The sequence below is a fragment of the Vipera ursinii genome (genome assembly GCF_947247035.1).
Source record: "Vipera ursinii genome assembly, chromosome: 3".
Classification (NCBI taxonomy): Eukaryota; Metazoa; Chordata; class Lepidosauria; order Squamata; family Viperidae; genus Vipera; species Vipera ursinii.
The window spans coordinates 56,904,283-56,928,882 of NC_139516.1; the positions used below are offsets into that span (position 1 = coordinate 56,904,283).

The following is a 24,600-nucleotide window of genomic DNA, read 5'->3' on the forward strand; positions in this document are numbered from 1 at the left end:
ATAGGAAGAGCTGAACATGACTTCTGGTGACTGCATAGACACCTCTACTGAATTTCAATGGCAACAATATGGGGACTGGCTTTTTCCAGGAAAGTTTTTTTCAATTTCAACTAACCTGGGATTTTCTGGCAACTTCTCATCCGTGTACTAATCCTTCGGCACGCACAGAAGTTGGTTGCTTTCCTTTCAGACTAAATCAAATTGCACCTAGCATGTCTCTCAAAAGAAGCTTTCCTCCTGGCTTGATCATATTTTAGCTCTAACCCTTCTGCAAAATAGACACAGGGGCGTGTTTGCTTTGCAAATCACGCAGGGATATTCTGGCTATCATGTGCAAAACACACACACACACACATATTATCAAAACCGAAGTATTATATAAACACCAAAGAGCTCAGGTTTCAATAAACTGAACATGCAAAAATGAAATTTTACAATTCACAAAACTTAGTACTAAGCTTCACTAAAAATGATAGCATCAGGCTGATTACATCTGAAAGCATGCTCTTCTGACACCTGAACGTGTAGCTGAGATGAGAGAAAACAGGAGAAAGTCTGGACAAAAAAAAAAAAGCTTATGGAACTTCCTATGCAATTTCCATTCTGTTCATGGTTTATCCTCACTTGCTGCAAAACAATTTCCAGTGTTAATTGCTTCCTTCTCTGAAAGATGTCTCTTTGCATTTTTTACTCCAGTAATCTGCAGCTTTTTCGGAAGGGGTTTGCACGCTTTCTTTTTAAAGCAGCAGATGAGTAGTCTTGGCTTCCTATCGGATGCACATTGAAGCCGGAGACCCAACTGGCCTCGGTGTCTTAACCTTTTATCAGCTTAGGCAAGACAGAATAACCCTTGCACGGACTATTCTGTTTAGATCAAAGAAATTACACGTAGGGCTTATTCTTAAAAACAAAGCAACAAAGTTTGTTGAAGAAAAGGCAGCTCATCTGAAAAATAGGACTCGTGGATACGTTCACCTTATGCCACGGTTTCATCAGTGGAACAAGTTCCCAGCCCATTTTTGAGCTCAAAATCTAGTTTTTTTGTTTTTTTAATTCCTTAAATGGTTTCAGGCCAAATTACTTAAAAGAAACAATTCCTCACATATCTACCTATGTGATTCTATGTTCACGTACGGCTTTTCCGCAAGTGCCAATACCAAATGAATGAATCAGGATCACGAGAGGAAAAAAAACTTTTTGGTAGTATCTTTCGGGTTTGTGGAACAGCCTCTTCTAGAGAGGCTCTTTTGAGCCTGTGCATATAATCCTTGCCCTACGACCACAATCAGGGCTGGAATTTCCTCCATTAAATGATGTGGTTCTAAAGAGTGACATCTTAGCAATGGCAATCTAGTTGCCATCGTAACTCTAGAGGCATAGGTTGTTAAGGAGAACGTGGAGGGGGTTCCAGGTAAAGATCAGGGAGGCCAGGAAAGAGTGCATGGTTGTGAGCATAGGGAAACTGGGGAAACTATACGTTGCATCTCAAGGGCTTCTTGGTGTGCCATGGTTTTGTGGTTGCAAGAACCCCCTTATCTGCAGCAAAGTGTGAAATGCAACCTCAACCCAGCCCAGCAGCACAGCAGAAAACCGCAAACGCCCCAGTCTAGCCCCAACTGTCCTCACTTCCTTGCACTCCAGCACTTGCTGCCCTACATGTGGCCACCACCCCATGACCTTAACTATGTTCTTGTTCCTGCTGCTGACAAGCATGCCCAACCTGGCTCTTCACAAAGCAGCTGCCAGCCACACAAGACTACCTTCTCCAGATTATGCATGGTCCTTTCCTCATGAAACCTGGGCAAGATGGCTTCAAGTAGTCAGCATTTGCCTCACAAAGGGATAGGCTGGGCATGCTTGGACAGCAACAGAAGAAAAAAAGATGATGAAAGCCAACTAATGTCAGGTGCAAAGGATTAGGATCATCCATTAAGTTGCAGCACCGAAAATTTATTCAATCCAATACACAAGAATATGGTCAACAAAAGTTCAACACTGAACTGGTGCCAGATAAGGGCAAGTGGACTTTCACCATTTGTGGGAACATAGCAATTCTAAGCTGATGATAGGCTTAACTCCGCCCCCAGCTCTGTCTTCTCTCCTCCTCTAGCTAAAGCACCAGGGACCACAAGGTAGGTGTGTGTGTGTGGGGGGGTATAGATGGGGAGGGGAGATAAGTGGGTATGAGGAGTTCAAGCTGCCATGAAGTCCAAAGTACAGGCAGGCTGCCGAGTGCCCAAATTTTGATTACATGATGTGGGAGTGCTGCAACAGCTATAACTTCAGAGATCATTTGTAAGTCCCTTCGTTCAGTGCCACTGAATGAGTGGTTGTAAGTTGAGATCATCTATATCAGGGGTCTTCAAACTTGGCCCTTTTATGACTTGTGGACTTCAACTCCCAGAATTCCTCAGCCTTCTGGGAGTTGAAGTCCACAAGTCATAAAAGGGCCAAGTTTGAAGACCCCTGATCTATATTATGATTCTTTGGTATCACTACTTTTTTCCCATGACAATCAGAAATCATTTTAGAACACCGTTTGCTGTTATTTTATTGTAATTGCAACTGTATATTAGTCTTCTTATTGCATCAATTTTATTCTATTTTACTCCTTGTTTAGTGCTTACAATTAGGACCAATAACTCAGTTGTTAAACGAAGTGGTCAATAAGTGAAACTGCCACTGTGCTTATGATCTTCAGCTTTCCTTTGCTTTACAGATCAGCAAAGTTGTAAATGTGTGGACTGATCACAGATTTTTCATCACTCTGGTAACTGAATGGCTAAACAAGACAGTTACTAAATAAGAACTACCTACATTTTAAATTGGGCTTGTTTTAAACTGTATGTTTTAATGGATTTGTAGACACCTAGTAAACTGTTGGTACTTTTAAAAAATCAGATGAAAGAATGCAGAAGTATTACTAAGCTAGATATGGGAAACAAGGAGCTAGAATATCTTGTTTTAATAATTCAACAGGCAAGAGTTCTAAAAAATATTAAATTTGTAGTGTATGTTCTAAAAAGTGATGAATAGAAGAAAAAATGATTTTTCATTTTCAGTTTACTACAAAGGATACTAGCAAGGCTAGATCTCAACCGTATGTTGCAAGCATAATTTTACGGAAGACTTTGGGCATATTCTACAGCTGTATTCATTTGGTTTAATATTCAAAGATTCCTAATACGGTGTTGGAATAAGAAAAAAATTACAGATGTGACTGTGCTGCTAAATTATATATGAAACATTTGGAAGTGAAGTATGAAGAATTCTAGATTTACAGTGTGTGGTCTGTGGCTAGACAGACTGCTGTACTTTGATGAAAACACTCTAGTACACCTGCTTTAAAATCCTATATTAAAGACATATGTTCATCGTCCATATGTCAATTGGTTTCCTATCAGCACAGTGGAAAGGTCCAGTCAACATTATTTCATGTGACCAAAATTTACCTCACTGTTTGGTAATTTTTTGTTTGTTTTATATGTATTTCATAATTATAATTTGCCTATTCCTCTATGGTCCATTTCTGTTTGTGATTCTTGATTTTATTTGGCTAATGTCTTTATATATTAGTGCAATAAAAAATGGGGAATACTAAGTTTATAAATTATTTCTCTCTGAAGCAACCTAAAACTCTCTGTGTGTGTGTGTGTGTGTGTGTGTGTGTGTGTGTGTGTATACGTACTGGCATGAGGAAAAGCAAACACTTGACTAGCCAGTATTGCAAAAAGTGATGCTAACAATAGGAATGTTTTACTGTGACTATGGCTAATTGTAAACGGTGATCTCACCAATCTGTACCTCAAATTCCTTACAGAGCATGACAACTGTATACCAAATACAAACAAAAAGCAAGAGTTATATTTGTAGTGTGTATTGCACATTAACACTAATCACAGGTGGCTTCAGCCACCAACAGTTAACCGCATAGGAAGAAAAGAACAGAAGCTGAGGGCACAGCAGGAAGACTAATCAGGGTATTTCAGGTTGTGGAGAAATCCTTCCAAATGGGCTCCTTTTATGTCATAACAAGCAGGAATTTTCAAAGCACTCCAAACAACAGCTGTAGATGTGAACTGCTCTGCCAGCTGCAGATTGGACACAAGCAGCATTAGAAATATTCAAAGCAAATTCATGTAGATTACGGCAAAAATATCCAAAGGATTTGTTGCAGCTGCAAATTCCCACAGTGCCAGACAAGGATTGGATGTGAACACAAAGAGAATGAAGAACAGGTGAAACATACAAATATGGAAGAGCAGTCCTGCCGCACTTACATCTAGTTCTCCTCCATTTTTATTAGTGATTCACCAACTTTCCCAACAGAAACCCACAGGACAGATTCTATCCTGAGAACCAGTAATACTAAAAAGCACAATGTAACTCTCCTTGGTGTACAACATTTCCCCTCCATTAAAAACATGCTTTTTGCTTATGTTCCTTTGCATACAGTCACCTTACTGTTTCCCCTTAAGAGTTGCGGATCTGTTTCACAGACCCGGCACCATGACTCTGGAATAGTGTGTTTCAAACTTGGCAACTTTTAAGATGTGTGGACTTCAACTCTCAGAATTCCCCAGCCAGCAATCCACACATTAACTTTAAGAAGTTGCCAAGTTTGAAAAATATTGCTCTAGAATCAGTTTCATCCTACGTTTTGCTCTTGAAAGTCAGTTGGCTTTTAAAGACGTTTTAGGGACATTTATTATTATTATTGGGTCCTGGTTATTTTACCCTATTCCCATTAAGACTGGCAATTTGGGGGTATTTATTACATATGATTTCTGGATATATGTGAGCTCTGCAGTATCATAGGACACTCCTTTAAATATGTATAAAGGTAAAAGGTAAAGGTTCCCCCACACATGTGTGCTAGTCGTTTCCGACTCTAGGGGCCGGTGCTCATCTCCGTTTCAAAGCCGAAGAGCCAGCGCTTGTCCGAGGATGTCTCTGTGGTCATGTGGCCGGCGTGACTAAACGCCAAAGGCGCACGGAACGCTGTTACCTTCCCACCGTAGTGGTCCCTATTTTTCTACTTGCATTTTTACGTGCTTTCGATCTGCTAGGTTGGCAGAAGCTGGGACGAGTAACAGGTGCTCACTCTGTTACGCGGCACTCGGGATTCGACCCGCCAAACTGCCGACCTTCTGATCGACAAGCTCAGCGTCCTAACCCACTGAGCCACCGCGTCCCTTATCAAATATATATGTTGTATTATAATTTTACTTGTTGCTATTATTGGTTGATAAGTTATAAACTAAGTTATTGAGTAGAAATTTATAACTAATTATGTAACTTTTTTTTAATCTACACCAGACATGTCAAACTCGCAACGTCACGTGACGGTTTTGCCATTGCCGGCAATGGGGTGGGTGCGGCTTCCGTGTGACGCATCCGGACTGCGGGCCGGCAGTTTGACACCCCTGATCTACATCATCCCTTGGTAAAAGCGAGTACAGTACTACAATCCCAAGGGTAGGATAAACTATTAATACTTGAAGATGAATTGGCAATTCATTCTCAAAAAGTTTATTGATACACAATAATTATTGTATTAGTAGTAGTGTGGCTGGGATGAGAATTGCAATAAAGTAAGCAAAGTGCTCGCTTACGTAGTTGCAGCAATTCTGTTTCCACTTGCAGTTGTAAATTGGGGACTATTTTTACAACCAATACATTATTATTGGGCATAAATAAACATTTTGAGAATGAATTACCAGTTTATCTTCAAGATAACAATCCAGGCAGTCCTGGTTTGGGTTGTAACTCCAGACGTGTGGGTCATTATGTGGGAAGCAGAGGCTGTCCCAGGTAAAGATATGGAGGTGCTGCAGCAGTGTAGGGGAGGCGCTGGGAGGTCCAGTGCAAGTCACACACAAATTTGTGGGGGGGGGGCACGGTTTCTGTGGTATGCTGCAAGTTCAGACAGGCTACAAAAAGAGGATGCAAGGGTGAGTACAAGTACCGGGAGGCCAGAGAAAGAAAGTGTGGGGTTTGTGCAAATGCAGGGAGGCCAGGAGGTCCAAGAAAAGAGAGCTGGGATGCATGCAAGCAAAGGAAAGGAGGAAGTTGTGGGGCATGCAAGCAAAGAAAGGACAGTTGCCAAGTAAACTTGCGGTCTTCCCTGCTGGCTTCCCCACGGACCTTGTCTGTGGGAAGCCAGCAGGGAAGGTTGCAAATGGCAATCACATCATCGAGGGGTGCTGCAAGTGGTTATAAGTGCAAGCTAGCTGGTTGCCAAGCATTCAAATTTTGTGCATGTTACTGTGGGGGTATTGCAACAATCAAAACTTTGAGAACCCACTTCATTCAGCACTGCTATAAATCCGAATAGCTGCTGAACAAAATGGTTATAACTTGAGGACTACTTGGAGTAAACTGATACTTGTGGAAATGCTAATCACCCCTAAATCTTTCCCTGTAACACCATTTAAATTTTCAGTACATCTGCAGGAATGGCCTACCTTTAGCTGCCTCTTTTATATTTTTCATTTTATTTGGCCATTTTGTCTGTCTGTCTGCATTTTAATTCCTAAATTTTAATCTGTTCTCTCTCTCTCTTTTCATATGGAAAATACTCACTGTATACAATCTGAACTTTTATCAGGAAGAAAAATGCACTCCAGCCACAGAACTGACGTGCTCTCTCTTCAGTATCCACGCGGCAAGCTCTCTTTTTACAGACATTTATCCGGCAGGAAAGAAAGAAAGAAAGAAAGAGAGAGAGAGAGAGAGAGAGAGAGAGAGAGAGAGAGAGAGAGAGAGAGAGAGAGAGAGAGAGAGAGCATGCATTAAGGCAGAAAAAGTCTGACTCTGCCAGACCTCCCTCACAGTCCATAGGCCTTGCCAGGAAACACAGGTGACAGCGTGAATGATAAAAAGGCATTGAGAGGGAGAAAGCAAAACTACAGACTGGTTTAGTCTGGGCAATATCTTAATGTAAACCTGCAGGGGCCTCTGTGTACAACATACCACGCAGCAAATCAAGCAGAAGCCCGTGGACAAAATTTACTCTCATCAACCAAAACACAGCTCCTACCCTCTGGCAATCTTGGTAGTAGTGTTCATGGAAGGTACAGAACTTTGAAGATTTTTCTTCACAGCATTCCTTTCAGTCTGCAGCTCAGATGGAAGAAAAAATAATCTTTTTCTGGAACAGCTTTCCAGAAAAGGTCTCTATAAAGATCTTGGGAGACTGGCTGAAGGGAGGAGGAAGGGAATGGCAGAGGAAGTGGCTTATCAATAGCCAATGTTTTTAAAAGACACATAAATGCTTTTTTTTCTTCTTTCCCAAAACATATCTGATACTTTGCTTCTCTGAATACAACCGAGCCAAGTGTTTCCGCTTGAACATTAAACGCTTTTTCTGAAAAGCAAATTAACTTTGCTCGGGGAAACTGCTCCACGTAGAGCTATTAAATCTGACATTTATGGGTTCAAAAGTAACAAAATATGACAAAACTAATTACTTAACTTATTACTCTTTAGACTTTATCCACAAGAGTTGTTCCTAATCACCCTCACATCATTTCTTGTGCTGTGGCTAGCTCATAGTTCTATTTTTGTCTTCCTTGTTTCCAGGGTCTAGGGATGGGAAAGATACAAATTCAAATCCATCGCCTTTAAAAATGTACCATCTTCCTCTGACTTCTTCGATAAAGACGACGTGATGGTAAAACCAGAACAAGAGAAAATGGACACTGATTTGAATTTATTGGGGAAAGGTGGGAGGCAGAAATATAATAACAGATAAGAATTAAAAATGTCGTTTCCATGTTTAGATTTGGGATATTTGTAGCTCAGGGTTGAACTGTGGGGTTCTTGGTTCCTCTGAGTTTGGTTGTTTTCTTGCAGACATTTCATTACCAAATAAAGTAGTATCATCAATGATTTAGGTACAGCTATCAGGAGTAAAAAAAAATGTTACAGTTAAAAATCTTTAAATTTGTCCATTGCTGTTCCAACTGATAAGTTGGCACTATAATTTCAGAAGGCTTCTGTTTGAAATATTCCACTTTCTCCTACTGGAAAGATTTTGAATCAATCCAAAGGTGCTTTTTCCAAAAGACAAAAACTCCCTTGGTGGTTTTTTTTCTCCCCCCTTTGAAAATGTTTCACTGCTCATCCGAGAGGCTTCTTCAGTTCATTTCAGGAGGATATAGGTAAATATACCTGTAGAACAGGGGTGTCAAACTCAATTTCATTAAGGGCCGCATCAGCATTGTGGTTGCCCTCAGGGGGACGGGTGGGTGTGGCCTGGGTGGGTGTGGCCTACCGGGTGGGCGTGGCTAGAGTGCATATGGCCTACTGGGTGGGCGTGGCCAACTCTAGATCGTTCGCATCAAGGGTGCCTATGGGGGCCTGGGCAGGAGTGGGACTGATCTGAGGGTCTCTGGCAGAAGGAGGGTCTCTGGGCCAGGGCCAAGGCAGTGGGGGCCGTTCCCTCACTGTTTCCAGGATGGCTTCGCAGGCCACATGAAACCACTTCGCGGGCCAGATCTGGCCCCCGGGCCTTGTGTTTGACATGTCTGCTGTAGAAGCTAGCTATAGGTCACATTGATAATAACTGGGATAGCGGCAAAAGAAATATTGAAGTAGGATTCGTATATTAATGCAGAAAATTCTTTAAGTGAACATAAAGATTAAACCAGATCAAACTTTTCTTCTAGGTCTAATGGGAAGAGAACTGGGGGGAAAATTTGGAACTCTGATTTTATATATGGTGACGGCAGCAAGATTGCTCTATGCACAAAAGTGGAAGGATGCCTCGATTCCTGCCATGGACGAATGGTTACAAAAGCTGATGGAATTAGCAGAGATGGCCAAATTGACTGTGCTGATAAAAGAAAAGAACTTAAGTACTTTTGTTTCTACTTGGAAGCCGCTTCTGGACTTTGTGCTTGAAGTGGGGAAAAAATGATATTACGATTTTGGGTTTTACTGATTAGCCAATGCAGAAATGGCTAGTGCATACTACTAGAGAAATGTAAAAAAAAAGTCGAGATTTGATTTTAATGTCTGATTTTACTGCAAGAGTGAGTCGGAGGTCAATGCCTTTTGTTTCTTCCCCTCCCTTTCCTTCCCACTTTTTTTGTTTTCCCTTTCTCTACTGTGGTCCCTTACTATTTGCTTTTCCTAATTTCACATGTTATGTTATAAATGAATAAAACTAATAAGCAAAAATAATTGGGATAGGGAACTCTATTGCTAAGCAATGACTGTAAGATGTAATGTCATGGGGCCACACAATCTTATGAAGGCAGTTAGGGCACTAGTCACAGAATCCCATGCTCACGTGATCACCATTTGCAACCTTCTGCTGGCTTCCCCATTGATTTTACACGTTGAAAGCAGGCGGTGAAGGTTGCAAATAGCAGTTCTTGGGGAACCTTACTGGAGAGGTAAGCGCTATGACAGATAAGGAGCCTTTCCAGATTCCATACAGACGGCAATCTTTAAATTTGGAGCATACCAATCCTGCTGGATTGAAGTGGCCAGGAAGATATTATGGGAGACAGAACCCTAACCCTCACATAGCTGGGCCCTGCGCTATTTAGGGCTCTGTAGGTAATGACTAGTACCCTGAATCACACCGGGAAGCAAGCGCACAACTGCGGCATCTTGTGAAGCAAAGGCACACCAAGGCGTGCCCATTCCTGTCCATCCTGCCACATTCTGGACTAGTTGAAGCTTCTGGTGGTCTTCAATATTAATGATCTGGAATATTTCAATAAAGAGAAGCTAACTGATCAGGCCGTTTACATGAGGATTAAGAGGAAAGCAGCGTCTTTTCTTTTGATTTATATCTCAGGAAGTAGTAACTTCTTTTCAAACTGCAGAAACCTAACTGCCTGTCTCAGTTTGGTAGCAAAGCACGTAGCAAATTAAATCTTTACCTTACATCAGGGGTGTCAAACTGGCAGCCCGTGGGCGGCAACCCCATTGCCAGCAATGGGGGGAAAAGTTCCGATACGTCGCACGTCATGTGACCGAGTTTGACATGTCTGCCTTACATCCTACAGATGTATAGAACTATCTTTCTTGTAGCTACACGGTTGGCATGTAGCCAATAGCCAGCCAGTAGTAGTTGTTGTAACAACTTTACCATGAATTTATTATTAAGCAGAGTACAGCTAAATCAACAATACTATAACATGCTATCTACTCTATCTAATCTAATACATCAAAATATAAAATAAGTAGCCTTTAAACTAAAAGGCTGATGAACATAAAAATATCAAGTTTATACATTCAAATGCATGTGCAAGAGTTGTTTTGAAAATGGTTTTGTAGAGGCCCATGCAAAGAAACATTCTTAGGACTATTTTAAGACTTTACTCACTACCTAATCTGTTTCTGCCCATCTGTCCCTGCCATAATCTGTCATGACGTTTAGGGGAAGAGGGAATAAAAACAGGTCTTCTTATTACAGAAATCTATTTACTTGTAGGGAACTTTTTTTGCACATTGGTCATCCTTCACCTCCTTACTTGTCTGTCATAACATTTAAACTCCATCCTTAGCATCTCATTTTTTTCTTTAAATCAACTGTGGCTTCTGCAGTATTTCAAAGGAGCAAATATATTCTGGAACACATCTGTTTCAACTCCAGCAGCATCTGGAGCAGGTGGGACCGAAAGTTATGCCTGGGGTTCAGCTTTAAGTTACTTCTAGTTTGAGGTGAGTACATATTCTTCATTACCGCTAAACCATTATACCCAGGATCTCTCTCATCTTCCATAAAAGGCTGTCTTTCTTCCTCTCAGTAGGTGGTCACAATTTCATATTAGGAACACCGCAAGATACACAGGATGTATCAAAAATAGTCAACATGAAGATTTATCCAGAGAAGTCTTGGATTTACAAATAGACAAAAATAACGTACGAAAAGAAGACCCATACAAAAAGAACAGAAATGCTCATATTACTGCTGCACAAGAATGCCCTAATAAATACAAATGAAGACAAAGCAGGCACGTATTAGGTTTCGGTATGAAGTCAACAAGATTATTAGTTCAGTGTGCTAATCCTCCATTGTCTAATGCTACTGGGTGGAAAGTTACCGTCATATACAAAAGTGAGGCAGGGGAGGTAATGGGTTGGATTTAATTTCCAGTGTCCAAACAACTTGTTTAGGTCTTGTCAATTAGAGTTAATTGTCTAGCATTCATGTTGAATAAACTTGCCCCTCGCTTGATATATTCCAGAAAGCAGACATCCTGCAGATAACTCTCAGTTAAATGGAACTTGTCACTGTCGCCTTCCTCTTTAAACTGATCTCCCACTAAAAACCAACAAAGTTTGGGTGGCCTTGATGGCTAACAAAAAATTGTACTCACTTACACATGTCCCAACCTCTGAAAGACAAATAGAAATGCTCCATAGCATCCCTCCAGCTAAGGAACAGGAAGAAACTGAGAACGCTGAGTGATTCCCTATGCAACAAGCAGAGAGGTAAACTTTTATTTCCCCATTCTCTTCTTCCAGTTCAAAACAAGTGAGATGTGGTAGATACAGTTGGATTATCTTTAAAAAGCCATATGGAAGTTTAGAGGTGGGAAAGAAGGAGAACGCTGCCATGCATTTTTCATAAGAGCTTGCCTTTTCAATGCAGCTGTCCTACATAAGTCTTCCTCCAGCCCAATTATTTTAAAAACATATAATTAAACCTTACTCACAGATGATGCTTCATTTGCATGTTCTGCAGCATACGTGAACGGTAGCAATAATTTTAATTTTCTCAGGCACCCTGCTCATTGTTAAATCTCATTTCGGAAAGGCAGTGGAGTGGGCACTGGAAAAACTCAGCCGTTGTTTTGAAAGGGAATGCCGCCGAGGCTGAGAACAGGATTGGAATAGCTTGTAGGAACGTATTCAAAACTGAAACATGGTACCTAAGAGGAGGTAGGAAGACGAAAGGATCCTCTCCGTGTTTTCTGCTTCTCTCATCGCTTCTCGGCCTTTTGGCTAAGATCAAGTATGTTTTCTGCTTCTCTTTCGCTTCTTTTACACTTGTGAGAGCCCATAAGCAGAATAAGAGGTAGAACTGCTGCAATGCACTGTACATCATTAAAACGCACAGTGCACACCTTGCTAAAAGGAACGCTCATGGGACGTCAAGGAATTGTGTCCGTATGATCACAAACTGAAGAGGGCGTTCTTATATTTAAAGCCAGAAAAAACACTAGCCGTATATTGCAATCCTGTAGATTAAACAAGGCCAAGGATGTTTCCAGTGTGACATTCAAACCTTTTTGACGTGAATTGGGGTCCTAGATCCTTTTCCTTACCTGTTCTCCACAAGGAAGTCTATGACACATTTCTTCAAACAGTACAGATGAGCATCCGTCAAACCTGTCCTAATGTGAATTCGTGAATGCCTGGAGAGGAAACAACAGAGAATGAAGTCACTTAGCTCTGCATTCCACAGTTACTTTAAGAGCTCCACTTTAAAACTTCTTGATGGTAAAATTTTACAAGGGCCATCTGTGTTCCCAAACCTTTGCTATGGGATTAGTGGGAAGGTGAATTGTGATGGCTCCCATGACTTTAATTTGTCATACAAACACACACCTGCTTATCCAGTTTGTCACTGATCCCATTCTGTAAGTACATCAGGCTCTAATCCATGAAAACAGATTTTACATTAAATCTATGTAGCAAGTTCTTCCGCAGGAGACTTCTGCTTTAGGTTTGGTATCAGAGGGAAAGACCGACATGAACCGTAGCAACATTTTAATTTAGAAATACCAGTGTTGTCTAATATTATTTCTACAAACTATTTGCAATGTTTTCTTTGTAAGATTCTCTTCTGCTTCCATACAAATACATTTTTTTCCAAATAAATTTTACCAGTTTAATTTCTTTATTTCTTTCTTTTGGGGAAATACAACAAGAACATGACATTTAGAGAACATCACTTTGGTAACAACAAATATTTCTAACCGTGGAAGGCACCGGTTCATATTGGTTGTTTCCACTGATTTATTTTCTAAAGTTGAATTTATGAATTTTAGAGAAAGCTTTAGGAACTGTGATATCGTGTATTTTATAAATCCTTTGTTCAGCCAGATAAGTGTGCTCAACTTGTGTCTTATTTACCACCGTAGTAACAGGAAATGTAATCTATCTGAGATAAGATTTTCAGAAAAATAATAATCTCTCTATTCTATTAATCAGTCTTACCCAACCCAATGTTATCACATCAGGAAAGCACTAAGTTGAAGAAAGCTATTTTCAGTCACCTAAGAAAACAAATGAAAGGAAAAGATAAATCCAACCCTTTTTGATGCCCCTGAAGATATATTTGTTTTGATGGGGATTTCAAACATTGGTTCTAAACACATAACGCCTCTAAATAAAGAATGCACAGTAGACCTTGCTTAATTTCCCTAACTGTGACTTCTAAGTGAAGTGGTGGTTAGGTGGAACATTACATGACAGCACTACTTAGCAACAGCGGTTTCAGTAGTCCTGGTTGTAGTTGTTATGGGAGGACCGTTCCATCATTAGGTAAGAACTTCTGCCTTCTCCTGCCCCGCTGCATCTCCCTCTGTTTCAACATTTCCATCCATCACTCTCTCTCCCGTTTCTGCCCTTTTGGCCACCCTGCGCCATCTTTTTCCCCTCCGAGATGACAAAGGTCAGCGACGGCCAGCCAGAGGCGGTAGGGGTGAGTGGTGGCAGTGGAGTGCAGGGCAGTCAAAAAGGGGAGAGAAGGGGGGAAGTTGAAATGTCCCAGTGGACGATGTAAATCAGGGGTCCCCAACCTTAGCAACTTTCAAGACTTGTGGACTTCAACGCTGACGGAGGAATTCTGGGAGTTGAAGTCCACAAGTCTCAAAGTTGCCAAGGTTGAGGACCCCTGATGTAAATGATGGCAGGCTGCTAAGCGCCCAAATTTTGATCTGGTGACTGCAGGGGAGCTGCAATAAATGTAATTTTGAGGACTGGACCTAACTACCCCGTGTTCAGCACCATCATAATATCCATCAGTTGCCAAATGAATAGCTGTTAAGCAAGGAATATCTGAACTCATTTTTCAGAATAGAACAATTCAAAACAGCAATTTCAAAGTCATCAAAGACCTTGTAGGTATTGACTTGTAGGAGAGCAACGGGAGCTTTGGATTTAGAAAGCAAGTCTAACTTTTAGATTTACCGACTCAAAGAGATTAGAACGGAATGAGAAGGGCCTCTCGAAAACAGGAGAAACATTTTCTGACCTCTTTGAGCATGTATTGTATCTTATTTTTTCCATTAATCCTCATGTACTTTCATAACTATCATGTACAGAAAGACATATATAAAAATGATAAACCTACAAAAATACTTGGAAGGGAATTCATAGATTGCTACCAAAAAAAACTCTAAAGAGGGCAAACTGGGCTATTCTGAGCTAGAGGTGGAAGTGGCCCTAGGCCTAGAGTCAAAAAGCCTATTTTCTGCCATGAACCCAACCTCTGGCCACAAAAAATTTGCCTGTCCTTGGAAAATGCCAATAGCAACACACTTAAATAAATATTCTAGATTTGATCCTACTGTATTTCTGTCATTTATATCCCTGATCAAAGATGAAAGTTAGAATATGCACAAGTATATGGCTCTATCATCAGAAGCAAGCCCATCAAATGGACAGTGTTTAATGTTCATATGTTATGTATATGTAGGGGTGTAGGTCTATACACATGTTGTATATAGTATGTGTATGTTGTATACAGTATGTTTAGGTGTGTGTCATGTATGTGTTCTCTGTGAGAGCGCTCAACTAAATTTCATTTTTGATGTGTGTCATTGTGCCCACAGTAAAAAATGACCATAAAGGGTATCTTATCTTATCACTAAATTTAAGGGGATTTTTCACCCTAATAGGCAGGATGATTATCTGGAGGTATTGCTGAACATAACAACACTTAATATTTTGTAAGAGTGTTTTATGTTAAAGAATGTTCCACAAACCAAGTCTTCTCCATTACCTCCAATGACAGGAAAGCTTATATGCTTAGCCAGTTTACTGCCTTCGAAAAAGCCCTTGGAAAATTCAACTCTTTCTCTATCCTTCTTAATTGCTACAGATTCTGAAATTCTCATTTGTTCCTACTCAAATCCAGGGAATCTGCAAGTCACATTCAACAACAAAAGCCCCATAAGCATTGCATGAACAACACAAAGCAGGAAACACCTCCTACGTTTGGGCTTGTACACCCACAAAAAATAACAGGGTTTTTGTTTATATCTGAGTTTTAAGAGAGCAATTCCAGAAACTGCAAGTTCTTACATGTTAATATTGATTTAATTATCCTGCATAGCACATTTTGTTTGTGCTAAAGAGACCTCCAACACATTTATTAAAATGGAGTCATAAATGTTAACTGCTTGCTCAACTACTTAAAGATGACCGAGAGAGAAGATATTTCAAATCATCTGAAAACTTTTTACAAGTAAATGCAACAAGTTTTAAGTGAGTTCAGACTGCATTTAATTAAAAAAAATTATCCAGTCAATCAGATCATACAACTATTGCAACCATGCCAACAGTCAAATACAAATTAAAGTTATGAAAGAATTCTAGAAATACAAACCCTGCGGCACTCCCGCTCTATTCCTGGCAATGAGGACAAATTTCCATGTTAAAACAAATCTAGACACCAATAGGATTTTAAAATAATGTCCCATTTAAGCAAAAATGGCTCCTCTTAGCTGGAAGCTAAATTAAGATTCAACTTGCAACTTAACAAATTAATATGAATTGAACAATATCGACATATTCATAATTATTCTTAAAATGTTTGCTTTCCTAGGTATTACCCAGATCAGTAATAGTTTACATTATCACAAAGCCTAAAATATAAGGCAACAAGATACCTAAACTTCATAAATTAATAGAAAATGCTTTCAGAAAAGGTATTCATGCAGCTATTGATTATGATTTAATAAAGAATGAATGAGCAATATATTGATGCACGCAATCTGTTAATTCATCTTACTCCTCATTTTCGACAAGTCATTCAGGGCTGATCTGCACGACTAGGCTACCATGTTAAGTGCTTCTGGAGGGGAGGAACATACAATGACAACCGTTACTCAACCCTGCCCCCTGCCTTGCATCAAAAATAGCGTTTTACGATTTCTACCATTGCAAGCAGCACTGTCCAGTTTGCATTCTGTGTACTTTTATTACAATTAATTACTGTGTGCTGTGGTAGGAATTGGTTGGGCTACCTTCCAGGGTAAGGAACAGGAAAATTGGTAAAAGGTGTTTTCTTTTTTTATTTTTTTTATTTTTCCCAGTCCGTGGATTGGCACACAGTTTGAGGCAGAGCCAATGCAGAAGGGTCCATACAAAAGGTCTGTCAATCGAATCCACATGTCCTCAACGACTTACTCATGGAAAGCAAAACCATTGTTGCTTCATTTCCTGGTATGGGCCAGAGGAGTTAAAAGAAAAAAAACAAGAGGCGGCCACTAATTGGAGGGCACAGTCCAGAGAGAATACCAGGCCCTTATGATGGTCAAAGCAGAGGAAGTAGTTGAAATCTAGGACAGGATTCTTAAACCAATTTCATTTCTGGGAATCAAGCAGCTTAAGAATGCAGTGTGTGAAAAAGCCCTAAGCAAATATGAAAACAAGACTGGCAACGTCCTAACTGGAACTTTATAATGGATTCTCCCCGATTTCATACAGCATTCGTTACTGCCTTGTTTAGGTACAATAAACCACTCTCTCAAGTTTAATAGCCAAAGATTATACAGTACCTCCCTAATTGACTTATACTATTACACAAACCGAGAACAAATGAACCAGTTCATTAGCCTACTGCTTGTTTAAATTTCAATGTATTAAATTGAACGTCGTGTCTTAAAATGACATGTGAATATCACTATGTTTCCTTAATTCTTTTCCGTTATATACATTTTGCATGGCATAAATTTAGAGATTAAGTTTTAAACCAACCTGAAGCCCATGCATGCGTCAGTGGACAGTTACGGTAGTAATACGACCCGCACAAGATCCTAAATTGTTAACATTATGTGATTTATATACATTAACTATATATTTTGTATTCGGCCCAAAACAATTCCTCTTCATTCAATGTGGCCCAGGCAAGCCATAAGGTTGGACACCCATATATTAAGTCTTAATGCCCAAATTATGGCCACCAGTTTCATTGAGCTAACGAGAAAATTATTTTGGGGCATCGTCCTGAGGCTGAAGAGTGAGCATACAAACAAGAAGATGAAAAAATCACTGAGAGAAAGTGGTCTTATGAATCTAATTTTATTTAATGGTCTGTCCATCCGTCCGTCCATCCATCCATCCATCCATCCATCCATCCAAATCTAATCTAATCTAATCTAATCTAATCTAATCTAATCTAATCTAATCTAATCTAATCTAGCTACAGAAGCAAGATAAAAATTGTTTAAATGTATTAAACTAGCCACACAAATGTTCAAAAAGTATAAAAGTTACAGCAGGGGACTACTTGTTTGGGTTTCAAGATTCTACATCATGGTGCTGTTCGATTTGAACAACACATCATAAAATGACAATCCACTGAAACTGAAACAATGGCTTTTTCTTTATCAACAGGACTGTTGGTAACAGGAGCAATTTAGAGCACAACGTGGCTACAGAACTTGACATGAAGCCCAGTGGCCCACTGAAACTCTGCTATCCAAGAAGTCTAACAGTGAGGTGGGCTGACTGTTTGAATTCACAGCTGAAACTCTCCTATTGTAGACACCACTGTTAACAGTACATACCAGATAATTTTTATAAATATTGTAATCTGTCTGTTGTAACCCTCTGCATAAACATTAGTGTCTTCTTTTAGTTGTTTCTGTTTGTAGAGTGTCCATGAGGAAGGAATATATTTTAAGCCATTGGGCTCTAGTAAAGCTAGTAAATTTTATTGGAACCTGGGATTTTTATTCCGTCTCCTTTCAAACCAGGGATCCACGTAACAATGGAGGCTGTTCTATATTGCTGTTTTTCATTTAGGCTCTATAAACGTTGAGAACATTTCTAATATGCAAGAGTAATTCAACAGAGATTATTTGTACGTTGTGCTAATTATATCATATTCACACGAAACGTGTTGGTGTAGTGCAGGGCTCTGCAACCTTGACAACTTTTAAGACTTGTGGACTTCAGCTGCCAGAATTCCTCAGCCAGCATAGCATAGCTGGTTGAGGAATTCTGGGAGCTGAATTCCACAAGTCTTAAAGTTGTCAAGGTTGCAGACATCTGGTCTAGTGGTTAAGACCCTGTCTTGCTTAGCAACAGTAATTTGAGACTCAATTATGGTTGTAGGTCAAGGACTACCTGTAATGTTGACAAAATCCTAAAGAATGGAAGGGTATACCAGTCAGGAAGGAAGAGTTGTGCCAAGAGGAGCTTCATATATTTTAGCCCTAGGTTTTGCGCAGAAGGTTTTCCAAGTTATATAAATGGAGACTGAGAACTGGCAGATCTGTGAGGAAAGTATCGTCAAGATCAAAAGCCACACTTAGTAATTCAACAAGAGATTATTCGTACGTTGTGCTAATTATATCATATTCGCACGAAACGTGTTGGTGTAGTGCAGGGCTCTGCAACCTTGACAACTTTTAAGACTTGTGGACTTCAGCTCCCAGAATTCCTCAGCCAGCATAGCATAGCTGGTTGAGGAATTCTGGGAGCTGAATTCCACAAGTCTTAAAGTTGTCAAGGTTGCAGACATCTGGTCTAGTGGTTAAGACCCTGTCTTGCTTAGCAACAGTAATTTGAGACTCAATTATGGTTGTAGGTCAAGGACTACCTGTAATGTTGACAAAATCCTAAAGAATGGAAGGGTATACCAGTCAGGAAGGAAGAGTTGTGCCAAGAGGAGCTTCATATATTTTAGCCCTAGGTTTTGCGCAGAAGGTTTTCCAAGTTATATCGTCAAGATCGTCAAGTTATATCGTCAAGATCAAAAGCCACACTTAGATATTTCACATGAAAAAGCAACATTAGCAAAGGGAAAACCTAACTTTTCTGTGGACATACGGCTGCTTCTCACTAATCAAACCAGGACAACAGGAAAGTGAAAACACTTTTTTTTACTATGAAAAGATGAAAAAAGCAAAAGGAGAAATCTCTGCCTCCAAGTACATACCATTTCTTAAGGCAAATTCAGACATAAAGTACTAAACAGGATATGCTTTCTACTATTTCCAGCTTGCAACAAAACAAAACAAAAATGTACAAATGCCTCCAGCAAAAAAAAACCAAAAAACAAACCCCAACTCATTTATTTTTCTCATAGCAAAAGTCTAAGTTGCTACATCAGATGTTTCCAAAACCTGAAAAAGAGAACCCGAATCACCTGCACACTACTTTTTGGCACTTCTGAACAATACCTGGCACCCTCTAGTTGAGTCATTCCTTTCATTAAGTTTATTGGTAACATCCAAAGTGACACATTGTAGGTTAAGCAAAACTCCTTTAACTGTAAAGCTATGTTCAAATGCTTTGATATATATGTAGATATAGATAGATGTGTGTTTGTGTGTGTGTGTGTGTCTCCACAGTATCCATGCACAATAGTTAACAGTTAGAACAGAAGGAAGTCTTTCACATAAGGATTAGACTCTGCCATCTTCCTCTCAGAAGGTCGTAATATATTTTAGTTGTGTGATGAGTGAAGACAGAAAACTGCCACAGGAAACAGGATTAAGAAGCAACCTTTCTCCTTTAAGCCTTTTCCTAGCTTTCTTCTCCATCTCCACTTTAGACAGACATCAGTCACACATCTTATTGCTTTAAAAAATAATAAATTAGTAAATTGCAAGTTAAAACTAGTTGGTATTAGAATCTTTATTTAAGGATTAAAAATACCTTATACAATGATGAACTAGGAATGGAGTATGTTATGTAGGCTGAATCTCTGAGTTAATATTTTTATGATAAACGATATCTTTCATACAGGTATAGATGCAAAGGAGTGTTTTTTTTTAAAAAAAACCAAAAAAACAAACTCTCACTTTTGTTTATGTCATATTATCTCTTTGTAACAAGATGAGTCATGCAGCTATAAGACTCATGCCTACCTTTCAAAAGGCCTATTTCATTTCTACACCAATATCATAAGGTATATCCAAAAGAAGTTGGGATAGGAAATAAGAGCAGAGCATTAGGAAGCACTATAATTTTTGTGCAGATGATACACTTTCCCATCTTACAAGGGTTAATTGCATTTCCCAAAACAAAGGGGGGAAAAAAACAAACCCCATATTTCAAATACCCCCAGTTTCACTAAGAACGCTTAGGATAAAAGAGGGGACCACAAGTAATGTTACAGCATAGAAATACAATAATTTTGACAACTGCAACTCAAGCACTCCATTAGGATAAGAATGCTGCTGAATGGAGGGAAAAAGTCCATTATTCTTTCAATAGAGTCTGGTACAGCTAAATATGTGCCCACAGATTCTTCTTCCTGAAAAGCTTTAAAAATTCAATAGCTTCTTGGCCTGGGAAAAATATGTGCACTGAAATCCTAAGGCATGGATCAAGCATGAAACCCTACATTGCCTGAAGAACAATATTTTCAAGTGCTCTTAAAAACAAAGGCTATAGGAAGAAAGGAGTCTGAAGAGTCTGAGCAACCCTGTTCTCAGGGTTGTTAGAGTGACTTAAGCAAATTGTATCTCATGGCCACTCTTTAGGGGCAATTCTTCAGCCATAGTTCAAACCCCTACATTGCAAAGATGGAAAAATTATATCCTTCCAAAAATAAGAAAGCTTGCCAAAAAGCCTCCCCCCCCCCACAAATGGCTTTCATAACAGTGCAAACAAAAATTGGCCTTTCACCTCGTTTTTAGATGAAAATTACCAAATATTGTTTACTACTTAATACAATTCCACTCTGGCTGAGATACAGTGCTTCAAATGGGGGAACTCATTTTCAACAACTTGCCACTTACTTGACCGTCCTGAACATCTAGACAGCTAGACCAAAAGCTCAGCAAATTGACTGGTGGTCTTTAAACTTCTGCATGAATAATTTCTAAAGCACTATGGAGGATTTTGCTCTCCTTTCCTTTTTGCTTTCATAAATGCCAGTTACAAGCAAATTTGTACAATATTTAACCCTTTGCATTGTTACAATAAATTCATATAAAGTAACCATCCTTCCCAGCAAAACATCCCCATCAACAGGGTATCAAATTGAAGAAAACAGATGCAGAACATCTTGGACATAACATAACATAGGAAATCCTGCCTGGTTTCTAACTTTTCTACCATATTACTAAGCAGCTATATGAAGCCACAAGGAAGAGTATGGGTTCTAAGCCAATAGCCACTAGGACTCTGATGCTACCCAGTTGTATTTTGCCTTTCCTGCAAGCTCAGATATATTCATGCACTAGTAACTCTATGTTGAATAATCAGTAATTGTTCAAATAGTTGTACTTAAGTTATTTGCCGAGAATCAATTTATCATATCCCTTGGGCCCAGACTGTTTATGCCAGTACAATTTACCTTGCATTCTTAGATCTTAAGACATATTTTGCAGATACCGCTACAACAGTTAATTCTACTTTTTTCATGTCAGGATCTAATCTATGCAACAGTTTGCTGCTAGAGCCACCACCTCCCCCTGTCATTCAGAAGGACTTAATAAAAGTATTTCTTTTTTAGCATTAAGACAGATTTCTTCCAATGTGCCTTAGCAATGAACAGAACACACGTTATAGTCCTAATAGTTTATAGTAAATAATATGAAATACAACTTAGTGAAATAGTAGAACTACCTATCCCTGACTTTTCCTCCTTTCTTTCCTCTCTAAGATTATAAATTCCAGGAATGTGGAATTTATTACACCTTATTTTTTTAATATCCTATCCTATATAACAATTGTGTTACCTACAAACACATTCATAGGGGTTTTTTTTACACACAGGTTTACTCAAAGGGCAAGCAAACAACACAACCAGGAGCTGCAGTGTCATGGCAATGATCCAATAAGGATAAACCGCAACCAGGAGTGCAGCCAAAATTCCTTCCCTCCCTCTCCCCAATCTGTTTTCTTCTTAACTTTTTGAAGTTGATTAACAAAATAGGCGCACTGAAGATCTGCTCTCTGGCAGCTCTGCCTATTTTACTTCTTCTTAGACCAAACTTAAAATATGCTTTAATTGGCAGATTGCTACCTACAATGTATGTTGACAGTTTCTTCCTTTTCTCATTCTCTAACATCTAATTTTAAGCTTGTTAAGTTAAACTGGTGTTATATTATATAAAGGTAATGTTATAAATGTTCCCCCGCACATGCGTGCTAGTCGTTTCTGACTCTAGGGGCCGGTGCTCATCTCCGTTTCAAAGCCGAAGAGCCAGCGCTTGTCCGAGGACGTCTCCGTGGTCATGTGGCCGGCATGACTAGATGCCAAAGGCGCACGGAAGGCTGTTACCTTCCCACCGTAGTGGTCCCTATTTTTCTACTTGCATTTTTTACGTGCTTTCGAACTGCTAGGTTGGCAGAAGCTGGGACGAGTAACAGGCACTCACTCTGTTACACGGCACTTGGGATTCGACCCGCCAAACTGCCGACCTTCTGATCGACAAGCTCAGAGTCCTAAACCACCATGCAATTGTTCCTTTGGCCACTTTTTGCTATCAAATGTGTGGCATCAATCTTGACCAGGATCACCATCATTCTTCCTTTTTCCCTTCTCTGCCCTTGAACTATGGCTTTCTGATATTTATTTCCAGTATGGGGCTTTTCTTTCTTTTGAACAATAACACAGGAGAAGATAAATTTCAGAAAGCAGCAAGATGAGAGCAGGGAAACTCATGCTGACTTTGTCACTTTAAAAGGTAGAGGCTGCTATATGCTCTAAATAAAAAACTCCAACTTTGAGGGGTTTATAGGTATATTTAAAATCAAATGAGTGCTCTCACAAAATGACTGCCATGAGAAAGGAGAATTGGGTCTAGGTTGGATTAGATTCATTCATAAAATAGCTGCCAGCTGTTAGCAATCACAAAATACATTCAGGAGAAGGCAAACTGGGGAGGAATCTCCTGCCATTTTTGTTACCCTCTTAATATGTTCTCAGCTACCCCAGCTTATCATGTTATGGGCAATGAGTATATTCCCAATAAAACTTTGTGTTGCCACCGCTCAGCATTTTTAAATTCTAAGAACACCTATGGGGCCCATATGGGGCCTGAGACATTTGTAGCATGGCTGATTTCTACTTTACCGTTCCCACAAAATGAAAACATTTTTTTTAAAAAAAAATAAGTCAGGCAATCAAATGTTCTTGAGGTTTAATTTTGCCCTCTGGTTTCTTAAAAATAAAGAACAAAGGAAATAATATTTCTGGTCTCCCATACAGACAGTCCTTGACTTACAATCACAGTTGGGACCACTCAACCAGTTGTTGAGTGAAACAGTTGTTAAGTGAGATGCCCACATGATCAGTTTGCTCAATGACCACAATAGTTGCAGTTGTTAAATGACCGTGTGGGTCGTTTGAGTGGATGGAGCAATATAATTGCCTGCTGAAGGAACACAAGTAGCTCCCCTACGTGCATGGAAGGGGACCCCCTGCAGCAGGGTGCAGAAACAGAGCTTAGATCTTCAGGATTCTCCATTTATCCAGCCTAGTGCTGGAATTCCCCTCCCCTCCATGAGCAGACAGAAATTCCTGTGCTGGGCTGGAGAAATAGAGCTCAGATCTTCATGATCCTTGCTTTGTTTCTCCAGCCTAGTGCAGTAGTTCCTCTCCCCTCCATGCATGGAACGGAAGTCCTGCAAGGTGCTGGAGAAACAAAACTTATGATCCTTGCTTCATTTTTCAAGCTCAGTGCAGGAGATCCCCGCTGATTTCCTGGAGAAACAAGCAGAGAAGTTTACAATTGGCAATCCCATGGTTATGGGACATTTCGCACTGGTCGTAAACAGGAACAGGTAGTCAAGCAACCAGAACGTGATCACGTAACCAGAGGTGTGTGTGTGTGTGTGTGTGTGTGTGTGTGTGTGTGTCTGTGTGTGTCTGTGTGTGGCTGGAACTGTGTATGGACCATAAAGCAAGCTTTCGGAGCCGTCATAACTTCAAACAGTCCTTAATGACTAGTCTTAAGTCAAGAACTACCTATACAGCCAATCAGTAATTGCTATAGGAATTCTCTTTGCCTACAAACAAAAAATTACAGTTCAGAAAACCATTCACACTTAGGTGACTTCCCAATTGGTCCATTACTTTGCAACGGTGATTCCTGCTGCTATTTGGTTTTGTCAACTTTCTCAGCCAAATTGCACCGCTGTGATTGTGCTGGTTATGCATTGTTAACCCAGCAGCCAATGCAGTAAGTGTAGCAAATTGTCATTATGTAACTCCAATTAGTTCAATCAGTACCAAATGTAACCATAATTCTGAAAACACATTCACTGGTATGTCTTTTTAGAAAGCATTATGACTTTGAACTAAAATATAGGGTTGATATAAGAGTTCTTTCAAGCTAGCATTTCTTGGAGGACAACAATTAAACAATTCCCATCGGTATTTCCCTGTAACCAGCTAGAAAACCCTCTTATACTGCTCCATATTTAAGATTGACT

At 39.8% G+C, this 24,600-nt stretch overlaps 1 protein-coding gene across 3 annotated transcripts in view; it reads right to left on the reverse strand.

Moving 5' to 3' along the window:
* The window catches only part of EIF2B3 (eukaryotic translation initiation factor 2B subunit gamma), a 99,279-nt gene that overhangs the window by 39,896 nt on the left and 34,783 nt on the right, over nt 1–24,600 (reverse strand). For all 3 annotated transcript variants that reach the window (XR_014491985.1, XM_083358459.1, XM_083358460.1), the window contains one exon: nt 12,294–12,383. Coding sequence is in view for 2 of the 3 variants with exons in the window: in XM_083358459.1 (XP_083214585.1) it covers nt 12,294–12,383 (90 nt within the window). In the remaining variant the exon portion in view is untranslated. The remainder of the gene's footprint in view (nt 1–12,293; nt 12,384–24,600) is intronic.